The sequence below is a fragment of the Ascaphus truei genome, chromosome 2 (genome assembly GCF_040206685.1).
Source record: "Ascaphus truei isolate aAscTru1 chromosome 2, aAscTru1.hap1, whole genome shotgun sequence".
In the NCBI taxonomy this organism is placed as follows: domain Eukaryota; kingdom Metazoa; phylum Chordata; class Amphibia; order Anura; family Ascaphidae; genus Ascaphus; species Ascaphus truei.
This window is the reverse complement of record NC_134484.1, coordinates 33,035,109-33,060,413: the sequence shown is the minus strand read 5'-3', so window position 1 is coordinate 33,060,413 and position 25,305 is coordinate 33,035,109. Positions and strand designations below refer to the sequence as shown.

Below are 25,305 nucleotides of genomic sequence, written 5' to 3'. Positions count from 1 at the left end.
TTCTTTCTGTTGTGCTGCAGGTTTTTTTGGAAGCAATTTACCCGATTACCAGAGGTCCGAGATCATGATGTTTATTATGGGGAAAGTACCAGTGTTTGGAATATCTTCTCACGCCCTTGACACCAGTCAGCTCGGGTATGATCCCTTTTTAAAAAGTATATTTACGTTTTCAATAGTCTGCATTACAATATTAAATCAACGTATTGATTTTTTGGTGAGTGTGGTTATATTGCCAGCAGACCAAGCAACTGCAATAAAATGTAGATTTGTCAAATTGGGTAAATGGTAGAAAATTTGTCTTTTTTTTTTTTTTTTTTTAATTATTATTATTTAAAGCTGCTGTTAAAGCAATATCCTACACGTGTTTGTTTTTTTAAATAAATCAGTTCTGTACTATGAGAAAATACTTGTAGCATTTAAAAAATAAATACATTAAAAAAAAATAGACATTTTCAATGTATTCTAATGTAACAAGCATTTTTGTTTCTATAGCAACCATTTACAAAGTAACATCCCCTTCCACTTCTGAGAGGCTCTGGCTCTTGAGCCCTGCATTCTCTCTAGCAGTGACTACCTGGTCACATGATCTTCCACACACAACTTTGCTTCATGGGTCCTCTTCTGCAGCACTTATTGAACCCCTGAGTCGAATCTTCGCCGATCGATCGGCAACTTAGCTAATCACTTGTCAGTGTGCATTTTGTATTGATGTACATATTGAATGGAAAAGAAAATTAAACGGTAGCTTGAACTGCAGCTTTAAAACATTTACACAATTTTTTTTTACGGGTGTAAAATCTTATTTATTTTTTTTATATTGAGAGAGGTAATTCTGCATTGACACCTTTTTGAGAACACATTTTATTCTGGTACTTTTTACACCTTGTCGCTGCTGTATGAGCCTAAAGCTACATTTTAAATTGTATACATAACTAGTCTATAAATGTAAGTAATTTATGGTATCAAGAATACCTGTGGTGTAGTCATTTATTACATCACACTTGCCAATAAAAAAAAATTAGTGGATGTAATGAGAGTTTCAAAATGGATTGGTTGGAAAATAGGAATTCTCCTTCTCCACTCCTCATCTATAGAACATTCAGCAGTATTCTCAGACATAGATTATAGAAAGTGCAAGCTGTTTATTGGTGACCATCCTGTACTGTTTGATCCCCATCAGTATATCCAGGCATAATTCCACTTTGACTATTGTTACAGTTAAGATATTTATTTTTCTTACGAATACTGTTTCGTGGCCAATGTAATCTGAGAGTCTTTTCATTCACCTTCAAGAAAAAACCCACCCCAACTAACATCCATTTTTTAAATTTTTTTTTAACAGAGTTGAAACAAGATGTCCTCCAGAAGTGAACCACAATATTTTCCGTTCCGGTTCCCGTGATTCTTACTGGTGAAGTTACCGGTATTACAGTACTTACTGGTTTCTAAAGCGGGTATAAATGGCCATCCAATAGAAAGCACACAACCATTGATGATGCAGCTTCCTATTGGCCTAATATTTGGCAGCCATTTTGTTTTCCCAAGGGAGATCTGAACCTGGTACCTTTTACCTGTAAGCATCTCAGTAATTGCAGATGGGGTTGTTCACCAGAACTGAAAATACAGTGGTTTCACTCTATTCCCATTCTATAAATAGGAGGAACTGCTCTTGTAAGTAATGTTGCAGGAATCATTACGCTGATTGCTTCACGGCCATAATGGTCAACAATTTAAAAAGACTCAAACATCGATTTCAAGGTTCTACTATGTACTGTACATTAATATTTAAGTATATTTGGAAAGTGCTTTTATGATAGCTATATATATATATATGCAGTCCTTGTTTTACAACGCTTAGCTTTACAACGAATGGCTTATCCAACGCTATGAAATGCATACCTATGTTCATTTTTACAACGCCAAGACGGCTTATCCAACGCTCTTACAACGCTTTGCAACGTTGTTTGTGTATGTGTGTATATATACATATATATATATACACACATAAACAACGTTGCAAAGCATCGTAAGAGCATTTATATAATATTATATTATACTATATTAATTATTATGTTATATTATATATATATATAATACAGTATATACACTATATAATTTGTGTGTGCTATGTATCTTATTGCCTGCGTAAAAAATTTGGTGTATTTTAGTGTTAAAAATTCCTTCAGGAGCCCAGCTGAGGCAGGCGGTGGTGTGGAACAGCCCCCCCGACCTCTAATTGCTGGTTCGAAATAGAGACGCATCACGCGTCCCCCACCCCCCTCTCAGCCCTACTGTGGGCCCAGACCCATAAAAGTAGAAAGCCCCTGAGACTCGACCTGGGGGCGATGAGATGCACGTGGTCGACATGGTTAAAAACTAAAGGGAAATATGGCCTAGCTTCAACCCCATCTCAACTTACCCCCTATTCGGAAACCCGGATTTCCCGCCCGGTTGTTCCCGAACCCAATTCGGCCAATTTCAAGGCCTAAATATCAGAGTGGTTGCGGACTTACTGGAAGACGATGAGGTCATGCCCCTCCGGGAACTGAGAGTTAAATTATCGTCCCCTGATCTCCCCATATTCCAATACCTGCAAATTAGACACTTCCTGAGAGCCCAATCCCCCAATCTAAAATTCCCAACGCGCTCCAGATACTAGACCCTATGTCTCAAAGGCGAGTACCAAATGGGCTTAATCTCCGAGATATACAAAACATTGGAGGCAGCCCAGCCCCCGCCCCAACCACTCATATATGCAAAAGTGGAGCGAAGACCTGAACACCATCATAGACCTCGAGGACTGGGAGGATGTCTGGGAGGCTGCTACCAAAACATCAATTTGTACCGTCACAAAGGAAAACATCTACAAAATACTATTTCATTGGTACCTGACCCCGAGTAGACTGAGCCAGATCTACCCAGGCACCTCCGACGAGTGCTGGAGGGGATGTGGTCAAAAGGGTTACATGTCCCACATTTGGTGGACATGCCCGGAGATCCAAAGATTTTGGACCTGGATCCAGAGCCTCCTGACTGAGACTCTGGATGTGGAGATCCCACTGGACCCCCAAACCTACGTGCTGGGAAAACCAATTGATGACCTCCCTGCCCCCATAGCTAGACTCACATCTGCGATCCTAACGGCCGCCAGATGCTGCATTGCAGCGGCCTGGAAGAAAGTTAAAGCCCCTTCCAGGAGAACGGTAATCACAAGGATAGACGGTATCATGAATATGGAGAGACTGACAGCCATGCTGAGGCAAAAAATGGCACAATTCTATAGAACCTGGGAACCTTGGCCGGGGTCGGGAACCCCGACACTGGTACAAACCTTATCGCAACACTAGATCCCACACTTCCGAGCCTCAAGTCACCCCCCCCCGCCACAACCTCTTCCTCCCCCCCCGCTCTTCTCCCAAGTCGTTCCCAACTATCCACCTGCCCTTCGTCACCCCCTGTCTTTTCACCACTGTAAATGGAAAAAGGTTTATTGTGTGTCATCAACTGCCCCCTTGTCATATACATGTAAGGTACCTCGTTAAGTCCTGATATGTTATGACTGTGAAATGTGCCAATGCATCAAATGACACCAATAAAGGAAAAATATTTAATTAAAAAAAAATTCCTTCAGGAACGGAACCTTTCATTTAAACAGTGTTCCTATGGGAAAACGTGTTTCGCTTTACAACGTTTCGCTATCCAACGCCATTTTGAGTAACGCATTGTGTCGGATAACCGAGGACTGCCTGTAAATACACACACACACAGTTTGAAATAGTATTTCTGCATTGCTTCTTGTTTGTCTCATATCTTAACACAGGGGTGCGCAAACTTTTCTGTTTGCTCCCCCCTCCCCTTAACGGCTCTGAGCTTCGCGACGTCGCGTTGGCATGGCAATGCGTTGTCGGAGAAGCAGCTGAGACCAGGTAAGAGAGATTTACAGAAGCCTTGCGCCTCCCCGGCGTTTAATTTAAATGCCATGGGGAAGAGCACGGGGGACGGCCTCTGTAACTGCCGCGCCCCCACTTTGTGCACCCCTGTCTTAACACATTCTTGCAGAGAACAGATGGTCTTTTAATAAACACATACAGATGTCGCTGTCCTTACTGTTTATGGCGCCATAAGCAAAACTCGGGAGAAAGACGCAGGGCTGGAGGAGTTAGCAGATGCGACGGCGCTGCGGATCCGTTCCTTTCAATGGAAAAGCGCCCGATCGCAGCAACGAAAACAGTAAGGACAGTTCCATCTGTACGTATAATAGCATAATGTTGCAGAAATAGACGAGACCTTTCGCCCCCATGTACATTACTCATTGAGTACATCCACGTGTCTGAGTTATTCCCGCTAGGCTGCACCAGTTTCAAAAGTGTTTCTACTCTACTTTATCACAACTGCCAACACAAGATAGATAGATATTTCTCTTTATCTCCTGTGCTACATAATGTGTTACAACCACAATACTTCATTTTATTTCTGTATTTACTATTCTGAAATAGTTAGATTTTTAAAATGGTAAAAATTCACGACCATAAATATAACTGTTACCACGACAACACTTTTTTTTTTTGGTGTTGTCATGGTAACCCGCTGTTCTCCTAGCAAAGTAATTGCAGGGGAAAAAAAAAATAGAAACACAGACTTTGACGGCAGAGAAGAATCACTTGGCCCACTGAGCCTTTCCCTCGCATTTAGGATAGTCTCATGTCTGCAGTATCACAAGCATTGCTTAGTTAGGGACTGGAACCGTACATGTAAGAAAACAAAATCTTTTCATTTTGTAATGTTTAAAGCTGCAGTCCAAGCAATATCCTACATGTGTTTTATCTTAATAAATCAGTTCTGTACTACGAGAAAATACTTGTAGCATTAAAAAAAAAACTCTTAACATTTTTTTTTTTTTTTTTTAACTTCAAATTTTTATTGAATTTTTTCATATCAACTAAAACATTGCATATTTAGAACTTTCAAACGTGGAATAAAAAAATATTCTTAATAAAATTGTAACATGTTATCTGTTTGCAAACAAGCACAAAAAAAAAGGGGGGGGGGGACGGGGATAACAGGTGTGAGAACTCTGCTTCTGTTATTTTACAATACTCCTATGGGAACTTTCTTCAATTCTTGTGTAGATGACTAACGTTCTTATTATTTTTCTATTAGTTCTTATATTTCTGGTTAGTCTTATTAAAAGGTGACCTATAGCTCATTCTTACTCATATTCTTACCCATACTTCAAAAGAGTACGCATTTATCTCTATCATTGCCAGATTGTGGTTCTCTCTACTCCTGGGATGTCTGTCTGGGCCAACCACGGCGTCCAGACTTTTATAAATTTGGCGCCAGTGTCATTAACTAAACTTGTTAATTTTTCCATCTGGCAAATATACCACATTTTATTCCTAATCTGGGGGATATTTGGAATCTCTGCTTGTTTCCACAATGTCGCGATCTCGCACCTCGTGGCTGTTGCTAAATGCATAATCAATTTGTTACCTGTTTTGGAAAGGCCCGGCCAAGGTCTATTCAAAAGGAATAGCCATGGATCCGGAGGAATAGTGAGGTCAAAAATCCTCTGAAGCCAATGTCTAATTTGTGTCCATAATGGGACTATCCAAGGACAAGACCACAACATGTGTAACAGGTTCGCCGATGCTCCACACTGTCTTGGGCACAGAGGGGAGCATCCTGGTCCAAACCTTGCTAATTTCTGTGGAGTGAGATACCACCTCATAAGGACTTTATATGCGTTCTCCTTTAAAGTAGTGCATATCGAGCTTTTAGCTGCTGCTGTTAAAATAGCCAACCAATCTTCTTCGCTCACCTCTTCTCCCAAATCTGCTTCCTATTTAACCATATAAGGTAATTTATAATTTTCTGTAGAGTTTGAACCGACCATTTCTTTATACATCTGCGATATAAGTCCCTTTGTATTTGTCTCTCTTAGACAGAGCTTTTCAAACGTAGTCAATGGGAGAAAGGGAGAATATTTATTATAGAATTCTCTGATCTGAAGGTATCTAAAAAATTCTGTAGGGGGTATCTCTTTGTCTGATCTAATTTGTTCAAATGTTTAATTTTTTTTTATTTCCCTCCAGATCTCTAAATCTATTAATGCCACGTTGTTTCCATATTGAAAAAACGCTTTTAGATATACCCGGAGCAAACTCTGGATTACCCCAAAGAGGGGTCATTAATGAATGTCTATTAGTTAAATTATGTCTAAATTTTGAAATCTCCCAAACCGAAATAGAGTTGGTCATCGAGGATAGCAGAGTGTTAGTCGACTTAAAGACTATTTTTGGAAGCCAAATAATGTTGTTTAGCTCCAATGGGGAGCAAACCTCTCGCTCTAGATCCACCCATCTTTTCAATCCAGGATGGATCTGCCACTGCATAATTTGACATAATTGGGCTGCTCTATAATAGGACAACAGACCATGTACTGCCAACCCCCCTGTTAGAGGAGCTTGCTTCATAATTGTTCTATTTACTCTCGGTTTCTTATCTCCCCATATAAATTTAGAGATCTCAGACTGAAGCGAGAGCATATCCTTCAGTCTAAGTGGCACCGGTAGTGTCTGGAAAAGGTATAGAATACGTGGGAGGATATTCATTTTAATACTATGTATCTTACCTATCCAGGAGATTTTATAGGACTTCCATTTTCTGATGTCCGTTATCAAAGATCAAATGAGTGAGGGATAATTTGCATTATATAGACTTTTAAAATCCTTTGTAATGTGTACCCCTAGATATTTAATCGCAGGACGTTGCCAATTAAAATTGAAATTAAGCTCTATTAATTTTACCATTTCTTTTGGAAGGGATACTTTTAGTGCCTCAGATTTAGACTGATTTATCTTATAACCAGATATTCTATGGAATTTCCCTAACAAGTCAAATAGATTTGGCAGAGACGTTAGCGGTTTAGAGACAGTCAGAAAGATGATATCTGCATATAAAGCTATCTTATGCTCTTGGTACTTGGTATTTAATTTTGATTTCTGAAATGTCAGGGTGTCTCCGAATCTGGGATGCTAAAGGTTCAATACAGAGAGCAAATAAGAGGGGTGACAGTGGACATCCCTCTCTCGTACCGCTTTTAATTTTAAGTGTATCTGATGGATGACCCTTATGAACCACTTTAGCTGTAGGGTTAGAATATAACGAAAAGATTTGCTTTATTTCGTTTATTTCCAAATCCAAACGCTCCAAGCATAGCCTCTAAATATGGCCAGTCAATCCTATCAAACGCATTCTCTGCATCTAAACTTTACATCATAACTTGTATTAGCTATATCTAACAGATCAATGATTCGTCGGGTGTTATCCGCTGCTTGCCTGTTTTTAATGAAGCCGACTTGATCTGGATGTATTAGTTTAGGTAGGATGTGACATAATCTCTTGACCAACAATTTAGCATAAATTTTGACGTCTGTGTTAATCAAAGAAATGGGTCTATAATTCTTACAATCTAGCGGATCTCTACCTGGCTTATGTATGATAGAAATGGATGATTGGAGCATTTGTTCCGGAAATGTGACTCCATTAAGAACCGCATTAAACATTCAAAGTAGACATGGGGCAATATTTTTACAGAATTTCTTATAATAGAGACCTGAAAAGCCATCAGGACCTGGAGCTTTTGACGGCTTCAGTTCCCCAATAACTTCCGTCAGTTCTTCTATTGTAAAATCTGCTTCTAAAGATTCTCTGTCCAATCTGCTTAATCTTGGTAGGCCTGCACTCTTTAGGAATTCCTTTAGAGCTGTTTTTGTTCTAGGATTGTGTGCCACTTTATCTCCGCTATATACATTTTCATAAAAAGATTTAAATTTGTTTACTATTAATTTTGGATTGGCCGTGGTCGTGCCTTTTTGTGTACGGATTTCTTGAATTTTAAAATTTAGATGATTATTTCTTAATTTATGTGCTAACATAGTATCTGGTCTGTTTGCTTTTTCATAAAACTTCCTTTTTGACCAACTTAAAGATTTTTCGGCCTGGGAGGTTAATAACATATTTAATTCAGTCCTTGTATCGCTTATCTCTTGTAACACCCTAGAATCTAAATGTTTCTTACCTTTATCTTCTTTAATTTATCTAATTTATTTAGTTTATTTAATTTATTTAGATTCTTTAATTTATCCCTTAAAATACAATTTTTTTCATTCATCTCTCTTTTTCGTCTAGCAGCTACTCCAATCAAAATCCCTCTCAATATTGCTTTATGTGCCTCCCATAATTGAAACTGGGAACTAACCGATCCATAATGAGTCTGAAAGTATAGGTCTATCTCGTGAGAAATAAATAAATAAAGAGAATTGTGACCCCAGACAAATATTATTGAATGAGTCAATAAACTTTAAGTATATAGAAATAAAAATAGTCCCATATGTCTAATAAAATAATCTCCCATAATGTTAAAGGTTTGAACAATCCGGTCAAACGAAAAGTTGCAGTCTCCGAATTTAAAAAGAGAAGGGCTGATGTGGTAATGCTCCTAGAAACTCACTTTAGTTCAAATAGTTCCCCTAAATTTATAGATAAACAATTCCGACAATTTTTTCTAGCTTCAGGGGACAAAAAGATAGGAGTGGCAATTCTAATTAATAATAATCTTCCTTTAAAGATAGAGGCTACCAAAAAAGATAAATCAGGGAGGTATTTGATAGTTATCGAATCATTATACGAACAACCGATAACTTTAGTGACATTATACGCCCCGTGCGAGCAAGATCCTAGTTTTTTTAAAGTTTTTTTTCGATTATTAACTATTATTGCTAAAGGAAGGATAATCATAGTGGGGGATTTCAACCTTGCTATGAATCCCAAAATGGATAGATCAAATCTGACTTCAAACTATAACAAAAAGACTAGGTAGACCCTTATGAAAGCACTACAGGAGAATCAGTTGGTTGATAGCTGGAGAGAGGCACATCCTGGGGATCGAAATTATACCTTTTTTCAGATCCACATGGTACTTATAGTAGAATCGACTACTTCTCTATTTCTAGTAGACTGGTCCCAAAGGTCACCCAAACAGGGATACATGATATTTCATGGTCTGACCATGCACTAATAGAGCTACAGTGTGAACATTTTCATCAAGATAGACCGGGAGCAAATTGGAAATTAAATGAATCTATTTTGAAAATTCCAGATGTTTGCCAGAAGATAGCTCTTAATAACATTTTTAATGTATTATAGTGTAAGCAGCATTTGTTTGTTTCTACAGCAACCATTTACAAAGTCACATCCCCTTCCTCTTCTGAAACATGCTCTGGCACACCTGTTTTTGAGACCTGTCCCCTCTCTAGCAGTGCACTAATTGTATCTGGTGACTGCCTGGTCACGTGATCTTCCCCACAGAACTTTACATGTTTGGTCCTCTTCTGCTGCACTGACAGCCATTTAGTGAACCCCAAGCCCAATCTTTGCGTATTGATCAGCAACTTAGCTTATTGATTATCGCTGTGTGGATTTTATTGATGCACATATTAAAGGGGAAATTAAAAAAAAATAACAGCTTGGACTGCTGCTTTAAATAGGTATTTTTATATGTATGTGAAAGATGGCTTGGCTTCTTTTAAAAATTCAATAAAGAAATACTGTGATGTAAGCAAAATCTCTGTAAGAGGTGCTTCCCGTTTATTTAAACAAAAATCATAAGTGTGGTAATGTGACCACAGCAAGTACATTTTGTCTCCTATTTGGTTATGTAATAATTCTGTTTACGTCTGTTTTTATAAAACTCTAATGGAACATCTCTCAAATACGTAGTGGTAGGTGGCATGACAGAACAAAAGGTACAATATCACCCAATTTATTCTCTGACATGGGCCTAACTCCCACCCTGCTCGGTCTCTGATAGTGAGTGCTTCATCACCTCTATTTCAACAGCTGATCTTTCTCTTCATATTTCTTCCCCTCATTTTACACCAAAAAGCAATTTTATAAATTGGTTTTACCTATTCTCCTGTTACCTAAAAAAACAAAACATTGTTGCAGTTATATTTTTGCAAACAAAGCGATTTTAATGTTTCAGTGACTTCTCAGCTGATTTTTGTTGAAGTGCGTTTAACAATGTGTATCAAATGTATGTTTCTAAAAAGGACACATGTTTCGTTCTCAAAAACAAACCAAAGCTTTTAAATGTCATCCTAATTTCATTGTTTAAAAAATAGGGCTTTCAAACTATTTTATTAGTCACCAGCTGAGAGACCCGGCGTTGCCCGGGAGTACAATTTTCCACTTCCCCTGTCTGTTTCTCCACTCCCCCCTCTCTGTGTCCCCCCCCCCCCCACCTGTGCAGCTCCGTTCCCCCCCCTACAGTGTTCTACACACACACACACAGGGTCCCCCACACACACACTGCCCCCCCACACACTGTTGCCCCCCCCCCACACACACACTGTCGTCCTTCCCACCACACACACACTGCCCCCCCCACACACACACTGTCCCACCCACACACACACACACTGTCCCCCCCACACACACACTGCCCCCCCCCCCACACACTGTCATCGTCCCCACACACACACACTGTCATCCCCCCCACACACTGTCCCCCCCACACACACACTGCCCCCCCACACACACTGTCCCCCCCACACAAACACACACACTGCCCCCCACCACACACTGTCCGTCCCCCCCACACACTGCCCCCCCACACACACACACTGTGTCCCCCCCTCCCCCCACACACACACAAAGCCCCCTCCCCTGTATTCTTCTGCGAGGAGCGGCGGGTGGGAGTGAAGTGACCGGAGGAAGGGGTGTTGGTGGGGGAGAGGTGAGGACGGCGCCGAGCAGCGGCGGGTGGGAGTGAAGTGACCGGAAGGTGTGGTGTTGGTGGTGGGGGAGAGGTGAGGCCTGCGCGGTAGTGGCATGACCGGAGGGTGGGGGGTTGGTGGTGGGGGAGAGGTGAGGCCTGCGCCGAGGAGCGGCTGGTGGGAGTGGGGGGTGGGGAGTGTGAGCAGTGAGGGTTAGGTGCTGTGAAGCGTTCCCAAAGCTCAGTGAGCGCTGGGAGAGTGTGGCAGTGGTGTCGGTGTGTTGGCCGCAGGCCAATGAGAGGTGTGCAGGGGCAGGCGGGCCAAGGGAGCCATCTCATTGGCCTGAGGCGGAGTGACGGGCCAATGGTCCAATGTGATTGCCCCTAGACACAGGACGACACAGGACGGACAGACGAACATACATACGATTTGAGAAATATATATATATATATATATATATATATATATATATATATATATATATATATAGATTTGGTGATGATGTTTTAAAAAAAAAAAATCATTATGTGAAGCTCTCTATAGTGTACGTAAAAATAAATTCAAGTTCAGTTTTGAAATAGAATTCTGTTATAATAGCGTAAAGCATGTGAGAATGTATATATGCAGATTCAGATGCAGTTAGATGTATCTTCACCCTGTCCTGGACTTGCTGCAGATGAACCGCAGCGCAAGTGCAGGGGGGAATTCCCATCAGGATTAACACAGCGGTGGTCCCTGCTTCTGAATAGGGCTTCCGTTCAGAAGCAGGGACCACTGCTGTTTTAATTCTCATGGGCAATTATCTACTGCGTTTTGGCCCTGGGGAAGCTGCGATCTGGCGATGTGACTGCATCTGTACGATGTATCCTTATATTATTACGGTAACATTCTGTTACAGTTTGCAGTTCAAACTGCTGGGACTATTGGCAACAAATGATCACAAATAGGAAAGATGTTGCAAAAATATTGGGAGGTGGGCTAAAACCTGGTATACAAATCAACATATGCTTTAAATAGCATTAAGAGTTGAATTTAAAAAAATACAATCCCTATTATCTAATACTACAGAACTGATTTATTTTAAAAACTCACAAGATTTCCCATCTTTTGCTGCTTTAAACTGAAAATACGATACATGTTCATTTTGTATATTCTTAATAAATATGAAACTGCTATGACATTAATAAATAATTGAAAATATTTTCTTGTGCCCTTTAGGGATTTAGGTACCAAGAGGATCCAGATAATGCTGCTGAGATCTTTACTAATGGTAAGGCAATAAAAACAGAATACAAGTATATACAAAAAAAAATAGATTAGAATTGTTTAAACATGATTTAGAGTTTTTGGACGCAGATTTTCAATTTCATGAAAAGATGGCTGTAAGTTTACATAAAGTTTCCTCTTGATCGGTGTAAGAGTTGACAGCCCAGTTTCAAGTCGCCACAAACATGTTTGAGCTGCAAATGCCATCTCAAACAGGTCATGGTTATAATTCTGACTTTTATCCCAATCTAAGAATCTGTGACGTTGCTTCCCAGTGTATAAGAGTACGGCTCTGAATCTGATGCAGAAAATGTCTGTCTGATTTGCTGACACTGGTTTATCATATCAAACCAATGTTAAACCGCGTTTTGTTTTTCATTTACAGGTGACTTCAGGATATAAAGCCAAGACTATTGCAGCCGCTCTTCCTTCCCCATTTGTTAATCCTCTCTTGTCTCCATCTCTCATGGAAGATTGTGAACTAAGACAACTAGTTCTGGAAATATTACATAATCTGATTGACCGCCATGATAACAGAGCTAAACTAAGGGGCATCAGGTACTGTATACAAAACTAGCAAGAATATGACCCAAGCACAAAATTAATTGTACTGATGCAGCGGCCGTTATTTGAACACATCACGGCGCCGATTTTGAGTTCTCTGCTGTTCCCCACGCAGCATGAACGCAGCCAATCGCCCCAGTCACCCGCGCTTATCGCGGATGTTTTGTTTGAATTTCATGGATTCTGTTTCTTCGTTTTCAATAAAATGGATGAATTGTAATGTGTACAGTACTGTGCTACTGTGTTAATGTCAATTTCATGTTTTTAAAAGCCAGAACACTAAAATTCGTTTTTCTGCACTCGCCGCGCTCGCATCTTAGTGCGGGGAGGCTGGATTTCATCCCGCGGTTTCAAATCGGGATTCCGATGTACATGACGCGTGAAGTGTTCGAATAACGGCCGCTGCATCAGTACCTGCATCTATGAAACCGTTAGTTTCCCTTCCAGGAACGGTAGCCATGGTTAACCCTGAAGCTAAACCATAGTTGGTAAAATAAAATAAAAACCTATAGACTAAATTGATGATCACCTACTGTATGAATATAATTTTATGAATGAATGGCAGGCAAACCTTACATAGAACACAACATTTCATTTTACAAATGCATTGCTTGATGTCCCTGGATATCTCACATTGCTACAGAAAGCTTTTGTGGTTCATTATTGGCTTAATTAGGTATGTAATTGTGGGGAGTGGGGGGGTTTAATGGAAAAGGATTTGCCCTGTAAAAGTGGTGCTATGGAAATTATGGTTCATAATTATCTTGGCAGTTTCATCCTTGAAGATTTAAAATGCAATGTAATTGTAAAACATGGCTATAATTAAGATATAATATTTGATAGCGGATAGTTCCCATATTAACTTTGTGCTCTTTGTATGGATGAGCTTGCTTTTACACTTAAAAGAAAACTGATGGAGTTTGGTACTGCATCGATTTGTTTTTGGAACTTAAAACCATAGTATATTTATATAGCATTTTAGAAAAGCAAAACAATACTCAAGCTGTGTACAGCATCACTGTGGGTTTAACGTGGTGATTTCATATTTCGTTCTACATTCTATGGGAGTATAGAAATTGAATCCAATATGCGATGGGGAAGATGTAACAAACATTTTTATCAATTTTTGCTTCAATAAAATTGAATGAAATCTTTACAAGTTTATCAGGACATGCGACGTCTCGGGCTACACGGAGCCCCGTGTCATGTGCAGCCTGAAATGTTAGAAGTTACATAGTAGATGAGGTTGAATAAAGACATACGTCCATCAAGTTCAACCTATGCTAAATTTAGACAACAGATACTTTATCTTATATCTATACTTTCTTATTGATCCACAGGAAGGCAAACAAAAAAACCCCATTAAGGGGAAAAATTAATTCCTTCCTGACTCCAAGAATTGGCAATCGGATTAATCCCTGGATCAACATCCTTCCCATGTATACTTATTTGGTATATCCCTGTATACCTTTCCCATCTAAAAAAATGTCCAGCCTTTTTTTGAACAAATCTATTGTATCTGCCATCACAGTCTCCATGGGTAATAAATTCCACATTTTAACTGCCCTTACTGTAAAGAACCCTTTCCTTTGTTGCCGGTGAAATTTCCTTTCCTCCAACCTTAAGGAATGGCCCCGAGTCCTTTGTACTGCTCGTGGGATGAATAGTTATTTTGAAAGCTCCTTGTATTGTCCCCGAATATATTTGTATATAGTTATCATATCCCCTCTTAGACGCCTCTTTTCTAATGTAAATAAATCTAATTTAGCTAGCCTCTCCTCATAAGTTAGATTGTCCATCCCCTTTATTAATTTGGTGGCTCTTCTCTGGACTCTCTCTAGTTCCATAATGTATTTTCTTAGGATTGGTGCCCAAAATTGTACTCCATATTCAAGGTGTGGTCTTACTAATGCTTTGTAAAGGGGCATAATAATGTTTACTTCCCTTCCATCCATTGCCCGTTTGATGCAAGATAAGATCTTGTTTGCCTTTGCAGCCACTGCATGACTTTGGGCACTATTGCTAAGCCTGCTGTCTACAAGCACTCCTAAATCCTTCTCCATCAAGGATTCCCCCAATTTATCGCCATTTAATTTGTAATTCGCCTTTTTATTCTTGCATCCCAAATGCATAACCTTACATTTATCTGTATTAAACCTCATTTGCCATTTACCTGCCCACGTTTCCAGGCTCTCCAAGTCCTTCTGAAGAGAAATTACATCCTGCTCTGATTCTATTACCTTACACAATTTAGTATCATCAGCAAAGATGGAGACTTTGCTCTCGATCCCAACCTCAAGGTCATTAATAAACAAGTTAAAAAGCAGGGGTCCCAGTACCGATCCCTTAGGTACTCCACTCGCGACTTTAGCCCAACCTGAACAAGTTCCATTTATGACAACCCTCTATTGTTTGTCCTTTAACCAGTTTTCAATCCAGGTGCATATATGATTACTGAGTCCAATTTGCTGTATTTTGTACACCAACCTCTTGTGTGGAACCATATCAAAATCCTTTGCAAAATCTAAGTAGACAACATCAACTTCATTACCCTGGTCTAAATTCCTACTTACCACCTCAATGAAACAAATAAGGTTAGTTTGGCATGATCTATCCTTCATAAATCCATGCTGACTATTACTAATAATTTTATTTTCCATTAGGTATTCCTGAATATTATCCCGTATTAAACCTTCAAGAAGTTTCCCCACTTAAGTCCAGATGCCCTACAAAATAAATCTGTAAAGATTTTGTCTACTTTTCTCTAAGTGTTAATTGAAGCAAAAATTGTGAAATACGTGTGTGTTGCAGCTTCTCTTTCACTTATTGGATGTGTTTACGTTTGGGGCCAGCTTGCTGATGCGTTTGAATCCTTGATTTGTTATTAAATTATTGTGAAATTTTACACCTGTTTTTTTTTTTCTTTTAATGCTTTTTATTTATTTATTTATTTTTACCTGTAGTAAATGACCCCTTTTCACTGCCTGACTTTGCCACATCTAGCTGTCTTATGCATCCACTACCTATTCAGTGAAGATTATTTTTTGCAAGATATACATTGGAAGGTTTTTTAGTCTTTAAAACTGTTATACCGTGTGATGCAAGCTACGAATCCTTTCAGCTGCCTTTCCTTGAACCACCTCTATTTTGCTTATGGTTTTCTGATGTGACATTCAAACCTCAGCACAACCTCACTTTTAGTGTGTTCTTACCCACTGTCTTTAAAGTGTCATCACTCTCCTTCCTTGATGTGGTACTTTCCTTGCCTCGCTTGCTATACAGAATGCGTAGCCATGTGTTAAAGCCTTGACCCATTCCAGGACTTGTCTAGCCATCAAATTGTGACACATACTGTACTAAAACTCAATTGGTCCCTCTGAACTGTTACAATAGCAAAGAGTGAAAATAAAAGAATTCTAGTCATCCTATAAATTTAAGTTACAGATGTAGCCAAAGTTATTTCACCCCTTATCGCTCAGTGAGGCACTAAGTCATGCGATTTGGCACGCAAATTGCTTATTTTGTCACACACGGCTCCATTGAATTATGTTTTAATACTTGCAATAACACATTTATTTTCACCAGCGGTAATCTGTTATTTAAGTAATAATCCCCTCAGAACAGGGCATTACTGGCCAATAATGCCCTGGCTGGAAGAGTTGAAGGTCCGAGGCGAAGCCGAGGGACTTTAACCCAGCCATGGCATTATTGGCCAGTAATGCCCTTTTCTGAGGGGATTATTACTATTGTAGGCTAAATGTAAGCTTATTTTGTTTTTGTTTGTTTTTTTTTTTTTAATTTTTCATAAAAAAAGATTGACACTTATAGTAAGTGTTCGACAAACCTATACATTTGCACGCCCTGGGCGAGTGGATTTAACATCGTGGCGAGCTCCTATTGGCCCAAGCAGCACACGTGTGGTACTAGGTGGCGAGTAGATTTTTTTGTTCGGCGAGTAGATTTTTTGGTGATTTGTCGACCACGGCTTATAGTCATATTGATTTTTTTCAGCATGATTGTCTACGTTAAGAAAATTGTACACACACCGCCCCCCTTTATTTTTTTATATATATATATATATATATATATATATATATATATATATATATATGCGCAAATACAACTGTATGCTCATCTGCATGTCTTAGGCAGGTCTGCAACACCACATATATACATGTAGAGGTATCAGTACTGTGTTAGCTGAGCTTCAATAATCAAAAAATAAATAGATGATACCATTCTGTGGCTAACGAAATGCTTTTATTTGTGCGAGCTTTCGAGATACACTGATCTCTTCTTCCGGCGATGTTACAATGAATGAAGCAACAAAAGAAGGGGATAAGGGAGTGATCAACTAAACCATACTAATTGTGTTGAAAAATTATAATAGTAATAAATTCAATTGATAATGAAAAGTAAGTGCAACTGTGAACTGAAGTGAATCAGAAAAAGTGAGGGGTACAGTGGTTTGTACTCCAAAAGAAATTCACTCAAATGCACACTACCTAAATTTAAAATTTAACCTTTAATAGCTACTACTTAAAACATATATTACCAATTTGAAAATGTGATAACGTTTAAAAATAAATTAAATAAAGTAACTAGTGCAGATAAGCAGTCTCTAATGTTTGAATGTTCCAGTATATTAGTAAAACTGGAAGATAGGAGGCTGCTAGGGTGCACACAGCCAGAGTGAGCAAACGAGCCCACTACTTCACTGATGAGCCTGATAGATAGTACACATCATGGGGGCTATTAGTATGGCCTCCTAATCAGGTCTTAACCTAATGCAGCAAATCCTGCCTGGCCACTGCCCTAATTTTTTTATATATATGGCTAATCTAATGAACGGCTGACAAGTACTGTATTAAAACAACCCCATGAAGGGGACTGACATAATCAACATGCGTCCAACGCGCGTTTCCCTCCTACTACGGAGCTTCCTCAGGGACAAAAGGAGGGAAACGCGCGTTGGACGCGTGTTGATTATGTCAGTCCCCTTCATGGGGTTGTTTTAATACAGTACTTGTCAGCCGTTCATTAGATTAGCCATATATATAAAAAAAATTAGGGCAGTGGCCAGGCAGGATTTGCTGCATTAGGTTAAGACCTGATTAGGAGGCCATACTAATAGCCCCCATGATGTGTACTATCTATCAGGCTCATCAGTGAAGTAGTGGGCTCGTTTGCTCACTCCGGCTGTGTGCACCCTAGCAGCCTCCTATCTTCCAGTTTTACTAATATACTGGAACATTCAAACATTAGAGACTGCTTATCTGCACTAGTTACTTTATTTAATTTATTTTTAAACGTTATCACATTTTCAAATTGGTAATATATGTTTTAAGTAGTAGCTATTAAAGGTTAAATTTTAAATTTAGGTAGTGTGCATTTGAGTGAATTTCTTTTGGAGTACAAACCACTGTACCCCTCACTTTTTACAATGAATGAAGCAAGCAAAAGCTATACTATAAACAGTGTCTATTGGAATGTTATCTGTGCTGGTCCTTCCCCCGGTGTGGATGTGTTTTATGGCTGGAGGTGTCAAAAGGTTCCTGAAAGCAAGTGATGAAAGCGTGTGTATATGTATCAGTGTGAATTTAAAACCAGAGACAGAACATAAAACACAGACAAAGCTCAGTTTTAGCACATCCAGTGAGACTCATACACGGTACAGTGCCTAAATATATATGTATAAATATCTAATAAGTAAAAGTAAGGCGTTGGCTCAGGGGCTTACAACAATTTTGGCCAAAAATGTCAAACTAAAAGACCATTTTACTTATTAGATATTTATACATATATATTTAGGCACTGTACCGTGTATGAGTCTCACTGGATGTGCTAAAACTGAGCTTTGTCTGTGTTTTATGTTCTGTCTCTGGTTTTAAATATATATTGCCATGCTCAGTAGCACTCCTCTGTGACACTCATATGCTTATATATATGTTGTGGTCATTTTTGGGGTTCAATAGGAGCTTGTTAGGTGTCCAGTATGTTTTACAATTCTTGTCCAGCTAGTCATGGCTGATTGGAGGGTGGCAACCTCCTTCCTAATTTAAGCTCACCCCCTCCCACATTTAAATGGTTATGGGCTCACTCCATTGCATCCTCCACTCAGGGGAACTTGCCTGCTTGCAGTTTGGCTGTGACATCTCTAATACAGAGTGCTTTTCCTGGTAATGTACAGGTTAATAAAAGCTTCAGTCAGACTTAGAACTTTGCAACTAATATTGACAGATTTACTATAATCATTCTTCCTGTTATTACACAGGTTATTAAGAATTTATATTAGCGTTAGGGACCCCTGATATGTGGTCTGCCGTGGCATTGGCTCAGGGGCTTACAACAATTTTGGCCAAAAATGTCAAACTAAAAGACCATTTTACTTATTAGATATTTATACATATATATTTAGGCACTGTACCGTGTATGAGTCTCACTGGATGTGCTAAAACTGAGCTTTGTCTGTGTTTTATGTTCTGTCTCTGGTTTTAAATATATATTGCCATGCTCAGTAGCACTCCTCTGTGACACTCATATGCTTATATATATGTTGTGGTCATTTTGGGGGTTCAATAGGAGCTTGTTAGGTGTCCAGTATGTTTTATCAGTGTGAATTAACATGAATGGAGAGCCCACAGTATATACAGTGCTTTACAAAAGGTGTGTGTGGAGTGGGAGCGGATATAAATGGTGTGGGTGGGTGTGGAAATGTGAGAGTTAGTAGCATAACTAAAAGTGTGTGTGGATACTGTGTGGTCCCTATTGGTGTATAGGGATGGAAAAACAAGGAGTATAAGTATGTGTGAGAGACAGCTGTGTGTGCATACATATAGCACGGTATGTACAGACATGGCCTATAGCGCTCATGGGAAGAGAGTTCACTTGTGTCAGTAATGACTCATAAAATTTCGATCTCTGTTTAGGTCACTGCTAAGTGTCCCGAACAGTTGCATAAATTTGTATTCATGCAACCGTCTCTCTTTCGATGTTTTAAGATTACCTTTGAGTATGGCAACCCTCAGATCGTTCATCTTATGGCCAGAGTCAGAGAAATGTTCGCCAACAGGACTGTCTCTTGTTCTGCGTGTGATGCTGTGGCGGTGCAGGTTCATTCTCTTGTTTAGCCCCTGCCCTGTCTCACCTATGTAGTAGCAGCCCCCTGGGCATTTCATGCACATGTCGTGTACCTCATCAATGTCTGTACCTCATCATGTGCATTATATATATTATATATATATAATATAATTATATTAATTAATTATAATATATTATATATAATTCCTTCTGTATTACTGTCCTTACTGTTCAATTTGCTGGCAGATATGGACCACCTAGTCCTACGAACCTATCCATGGTCTTACTTGCTGTGAAACTTGAGACCCTGTATTTTTTGTCATATTAAGAATACACTTGTCTGTTTTGCTGCATTAACTTTCATTAGACTTTCCTGATAACTTTCATGATACATACCATGTATAATTTAAGTTGCTTTTCTGTGCAGAACATCTATTTTATATTCTCGAAATATGGCCTCCAGAACTGAATATAGGGACCCATAGTTGAGGCCTTACCAATCGTCTTACCTATTAATGCTGTTCTAAAATTGGGCCTCCTGTGGTCGTTTACCACCATTTAGTTACATTGTCTCCCTATTGTACTTTTAAAGATAGATTGACCAGGTTGTTTTCTATGGGCATTTACCATACAGTATCTTTAATCCTGTATATTCTGCATTTACGTTTATATGGGCCAAGTTTATTATTTGGCAATTGTGTTGCCATTTGATAGAAGCTACTCCAATTCTGACCATTCCTCTAGGTGATGACATCTTTCCTCACTGTGTTTACAACTTGGGAGAACGAACCTTGTTAAAGAGATGTGTGTCGACTGCAAAAAGGCATCGTTTTCTTTCCTGTCCACACACACACACTGTATCTGATTACCATTATTTGGAGTCAGGAAGTTTTCACCTTATGAGACATCATTGGATGATATTTCACTGTGGTTTATGGTTTGCCTACCTCTGGATCAAAATACTATAAATTAGCACCCCAATAGTTATCATCGCATCTCAATATGTATTAGAAAGTTTGTCCTCCATCCCACATCTTCTCTCTCAAATGTTCACTCCTAGTCAATATTTTACAATCCTTCGCCTTGCCTGCTCCCATGTCTGCCGCCTCCTCTCACACTCGCCACCATGCTCCCGCTCTCCCTTACTCACAGCCAGGATACCTCCTTTAAATAAACACGGAGTGGGGTCAGACCATGACAGAGGAAAAGTAACACTATTTTCTATCTGATCTGATACTCAGGATTTGTTTAGCCAAGAGTATTCTTCTACACGTGACATTTAATCTTCATTAAATCTAGACATTTATTTAATTAACGTTAATTAAATAGGCCTGACTGGCCTTTCCCACTCCCTGGAGGGGAGGAGAGAAAACGCACATCCTCTCCTTAGGAAGAAGGGGAACAGACTGACTAACTTTAGTCACATCCCCTCTGAGGAACCAGGAAGGGGCAGGCTCAAGGTCTGTACCTATACCTGATAGGCTATACACAGGCCATGACTCACCATCACACTTTTGTCACTCAGAGAGGAGCATGGGGGGGAGGGGACGGTCAAAAGCCCACAGGATTAGCCTGTCACAGCCTAGAGTGCTTAGGACTTACGTGACAGGGAGGAGAGACAGGCAGAATACACTTACCATGTTACATGTGTTATCTTCAGAAGTTGTAATAAACAGGTTTTAAGTGCAAATGCAATTGATAATCATTAATGGGCATTATTGATTGATAATGGCTTTTTCAATTTATTGAATATAACCTAATGGGAGAAAAAAGACACTAAATGTAAAATGGCACAATTACACAAACATTAAATATAAACAATACTAAACCAAACACAGTTGCACCAAAAATGCAGGAGCACCTACAATTGAATTGTCAGGGGTTACTTGAATCCAGTTGCACATTAAGCTGTTTTTTATTTTTTATTTTAGAATAATTCCTGATGTTGCTGATATCAAAATAAAACGGGAAAAAATCTCCAAGCAAGATGTGAACTTTATGAAAAAGGTAAACAATTGTGTTTTGTGCTTGTAGTTAACTTGCCATACTGTAACTAGATTGTATGTCAAAGTATGCACTGTGCCAAAAAAAATCCACTTAAAAGAAATAATTCCCAGAGCTTTGGATATGGGGAAACACAGCGCTCGTCTGCTCAGGTCAAGCCAACATCACTTGAGAAAATAATTGTTGAAAATCTGAGGTACAAATCCGTCTTTTCTATGACCGTTCTAACGCCAGCCAGGGTTTTTCTTCATGAATTATTTGCCACAGCTGTTGCTCTGTTTTCCAATAAATTGAGGATCATTGAATTCGGCGGCACTGTAATAGAATCTTTATCTAAGCCTGCTCTGTAACATTATTAGATAGAAGAGATTTTTATTTGTGCGATATCTTTTGTAACAGTGAATTCTGTATTAATGGGCTTTTCTTTTTCGTTTTTGCTTTTCAATAGCAAATCTAGGAGTATGTGCCTGAGTTTACTCGTTACTGTTCAAAAGTACTTGCAGACATAAAAGTGCGTACTCGCCACTTCTGACGGCCGAGTGCATATACATACATACTGTACATACATACTGTACATACATACATACATACTGTACATACATACATACATAACAAGTTATCCAATTGAATTTTGTTGAAACATTCTAACCAGACCTCAAAATTGCAAACAAAGGTCTCGGACAGTATTGACTCTGATCTTTTTTTTTTTCTCTGTTATATTCATTCCTGTCCGGGTTGACGACATTCCTCGCCTTGTTTTATTGGGTTTCAAATGAAACTTGGCGCGGTTTATTGATGCAAAGCATACACTATTTTCAGGCCAGCTAATAAAAAGGATTCCTCATTTTGCTGTATTTTGTTGTTGGACTGTTCCGATTTCATAGTACATATTGTTATTTAGTGCATATACAGGCATACCCCGGTTTAAGGACACTCACTTTAAGTACACTCGCGAGTAAGGACATATCGCCCAATAGGCAAAGGCAGCTCGCGCATGCGCCTGTCAGCACGTCCTGAACAGCAATACCGGCTCCCTACCTGTACCGAAGCTGTGCACAAGCGGGGGGACTATAGAGCCTGTTACACATGCGTTATTTACATCAATTATGGACGTATATGATGATTGCAGTACAGTAAATGCATCGATAAGTGGAAAAAAGGTAGTGCTTCACTTTAAGTACATTTTTGCTTTACATACATGCTCCGGTTCCATTGCGTACATTAATGCGGGGTATGCCTGTATTCACTTCTAATTGCAACAGGGAGCCAAGTGAGTTCCTGCAGTTTTTGTGCTTTCATATACAGTACTTTAACAGCAAACCTATAAAAAGCACTTCTGTCTAGGTTTTTGCAAAAACTGAAAACCAGAGACCACCTAAAACGAGGCCGGATTAAGTTGCTGGCTGAAAACTGTCACTTGTAGAACAAATAAATGGAGCCGACTGAATGCAAATGTGTTTAAACCTTCAAGTGCTCAAATGAAGGAGGTTTTACCTGGTGTTTCACTGCATTACTCAATTTTGCTTTGCCATTAAATGGGAGCTCATGTGTTTGGCCGGCTTGGGGCCTCTTAAAGAGGATTACCTGTTTGTTTTGTAAATTACAATTCTGAAGAGAAATTCACTTTCTGAACTCAGTAACCCAAGTGAATACCATGTTGTTACTGCTGTGAAGCGCTATGTACATTAATGGCGCTATACAGGCAGTCCTCGGTTATCCGGCACAATGTGCTACTCAAAATAGCGTTGGATAGCGAAACGTTGTAAAGCGAAACACGTTTTACCATAGGAACACTGTTTAAATGAAAGGTTCCGTTCCTGAAGGCATTTTTAATGCTAAAATACACAAAATATTTTACGCAGACAATAAGATATGCAGCACACACATAAATTATATAGTGCATATACTGTATTATATATATAATATTACATAATATTTAATATATAAAAATATAATATATTATATAGTATAATATAATATATATATTATATACACATAAACAACTTTGCAAAGCGTCGTAAGAGCGTTGGCTAAGCCGTTGTAAAAATGAACATAGGTATGCATTGCATAGCGTTGGATAAGCCATTCGTTGTAAAACGAGGACTGCCTGTATAAATAAAGATATACAGCAGCGGCAGCTCTTATTCGAGCAAAAGCCGCTGGCTGTATGTGGCTGGGAAGCGGGTAGCCGCGGCGCGTGGCGGCGCACTGTGACGTCACAGTCACATGCGCGCCCGGCTTCCCCGTCTTCCCCGGGCTTCCCCGACACCCCTGGAGATGAAATTAAGGTAAGCGGGGGTTCGGGGAAGCAGAGTGGCAGAGCAGAAGGGGTACAGGGGTCCGGAAGGGTGTATAAATTGTGCGCGATGGAGGAGGGGGGGTGAGTGGGGGAACGCGGCGGCGCGCGTGCATTACTGGCGGCAGCTGGGGCAGATCCCGGCATGCCGCCGGTATTTAGTGCAATAAGATATGTCGCTACTGTACATACATTTATGGAGGTCATCATTAATACAGGGATTTTCTTTTTGTAATAGCACCTTTAAAATATGCAGTATTGTACGTCTAACAGGGACTTCCATGAAACTATCCTTTTTCCATGTGCATATGGTTGCTGAAACTGAATACATTAGTTGCATACCCCTATGCACCTTGTTTTTATTTGAAATCTGAATAAATTATCTATAGACATCTTGCTTTAAGCTAAAACTTTGCTTCTGCTGTATGTACATTATGGCAACAAAGTAATCCCCATCGCGATCCGTGTACCAAAACAAAATCCTACCCCAGGCAATAACAAATGCTTTAATCAGATGTGGCAATGTAAAGGTTAGAAAGATGTTTTTGAACTTGCGACTTGTGCAGTGAAAACTGTTTTTCAATGGAATTTTTTAATTTTTAACAACTACAGAAAGACGTGCACATTATGGAATACAGCTCACCTTACTGTGGTAAATGATACAGTATATATCACCTCACGGCAACAAAACTGTGACAGGACCCCAATCATTGAGTAGCCCATCATTTTGTGTTCCGTCTTGGACCTCTACGTTGAGAATCAGAATCTGGCAGGTCTGCATGTAATATACAAGAGGAGTGCCCCCGCAACAGCGATAGATGAGGACTGTTGTGACGGTGCTCCCTAGGTAAATCACTGATATGTGCACAAAGAGAAAAGGTAACCCAGTTTGGGCACTCTGTCATAAACCTGGATGTATTATGGTAATATTAAAAACATATAACTTTATTAATATCCTTTTAAATATAGGTGATTAAAACGAACATTAAACAGTGGATTGTATCCTGAGATGCAGACTAACATTAGAAAGTCCAGAATACCTTTTCTCTTTGTACACAGGTCTGCATGTAAGCTACCTTCTTTCAGTAAGGCGACTCTTTACATCTCTCCATGAAATAGATCAAGTGAAATGGATCTACAGTACTAGCACAGGGGTGGCTAACTCCAGTCCTCAAGAGGCCATCAACAGGTCAGGTTTTTAGGATATCCCTGCTTTAGGGATGGTGCAGTGGTGCAGGTCTCCCAACTGAGCCACTGATTGAGCCAGCTGTGCTGAAGCAGGGATATCCTGAAAACCTGACCTGTTGGTGGCCT

The 25,305-nt window shown here is 39.5% G+C and overlaps 1 protein-coding gene across 8 annotated transcripts in view; it reads left to right on the top strand.

Annotated features, from left to right (window-relative positions):
* Positions 1-25,305, top strand: part of EFR3A (EFR3 homolog A) — a 226,565-nt gene that overhangs the window by 157,607 nt on the left and 43,653 nt on the right. For all 8 annotated transcript variants that reach the window (XM_075581953.1, XM_075581960.1, XM_075581966.1 and 5 more), the window contains 4 exons: positions 21-135; positions 12,000-12,051; positions 12,433-12,605; positions 21,623-21,698. In XM_075581953.1, the coding sequence (XP_075438068.1) occupies positions 21-135; positions 12,000-12,051; positions 12,433-12,605; positions 21,623-21,698 (416 nt within the window). The remainder of the gene's footprint in view (positions 1-20; positions 136-11,999; positions 12,052-12,432; positions 12,606-21,622; positions 21,699-25,305) is intronic.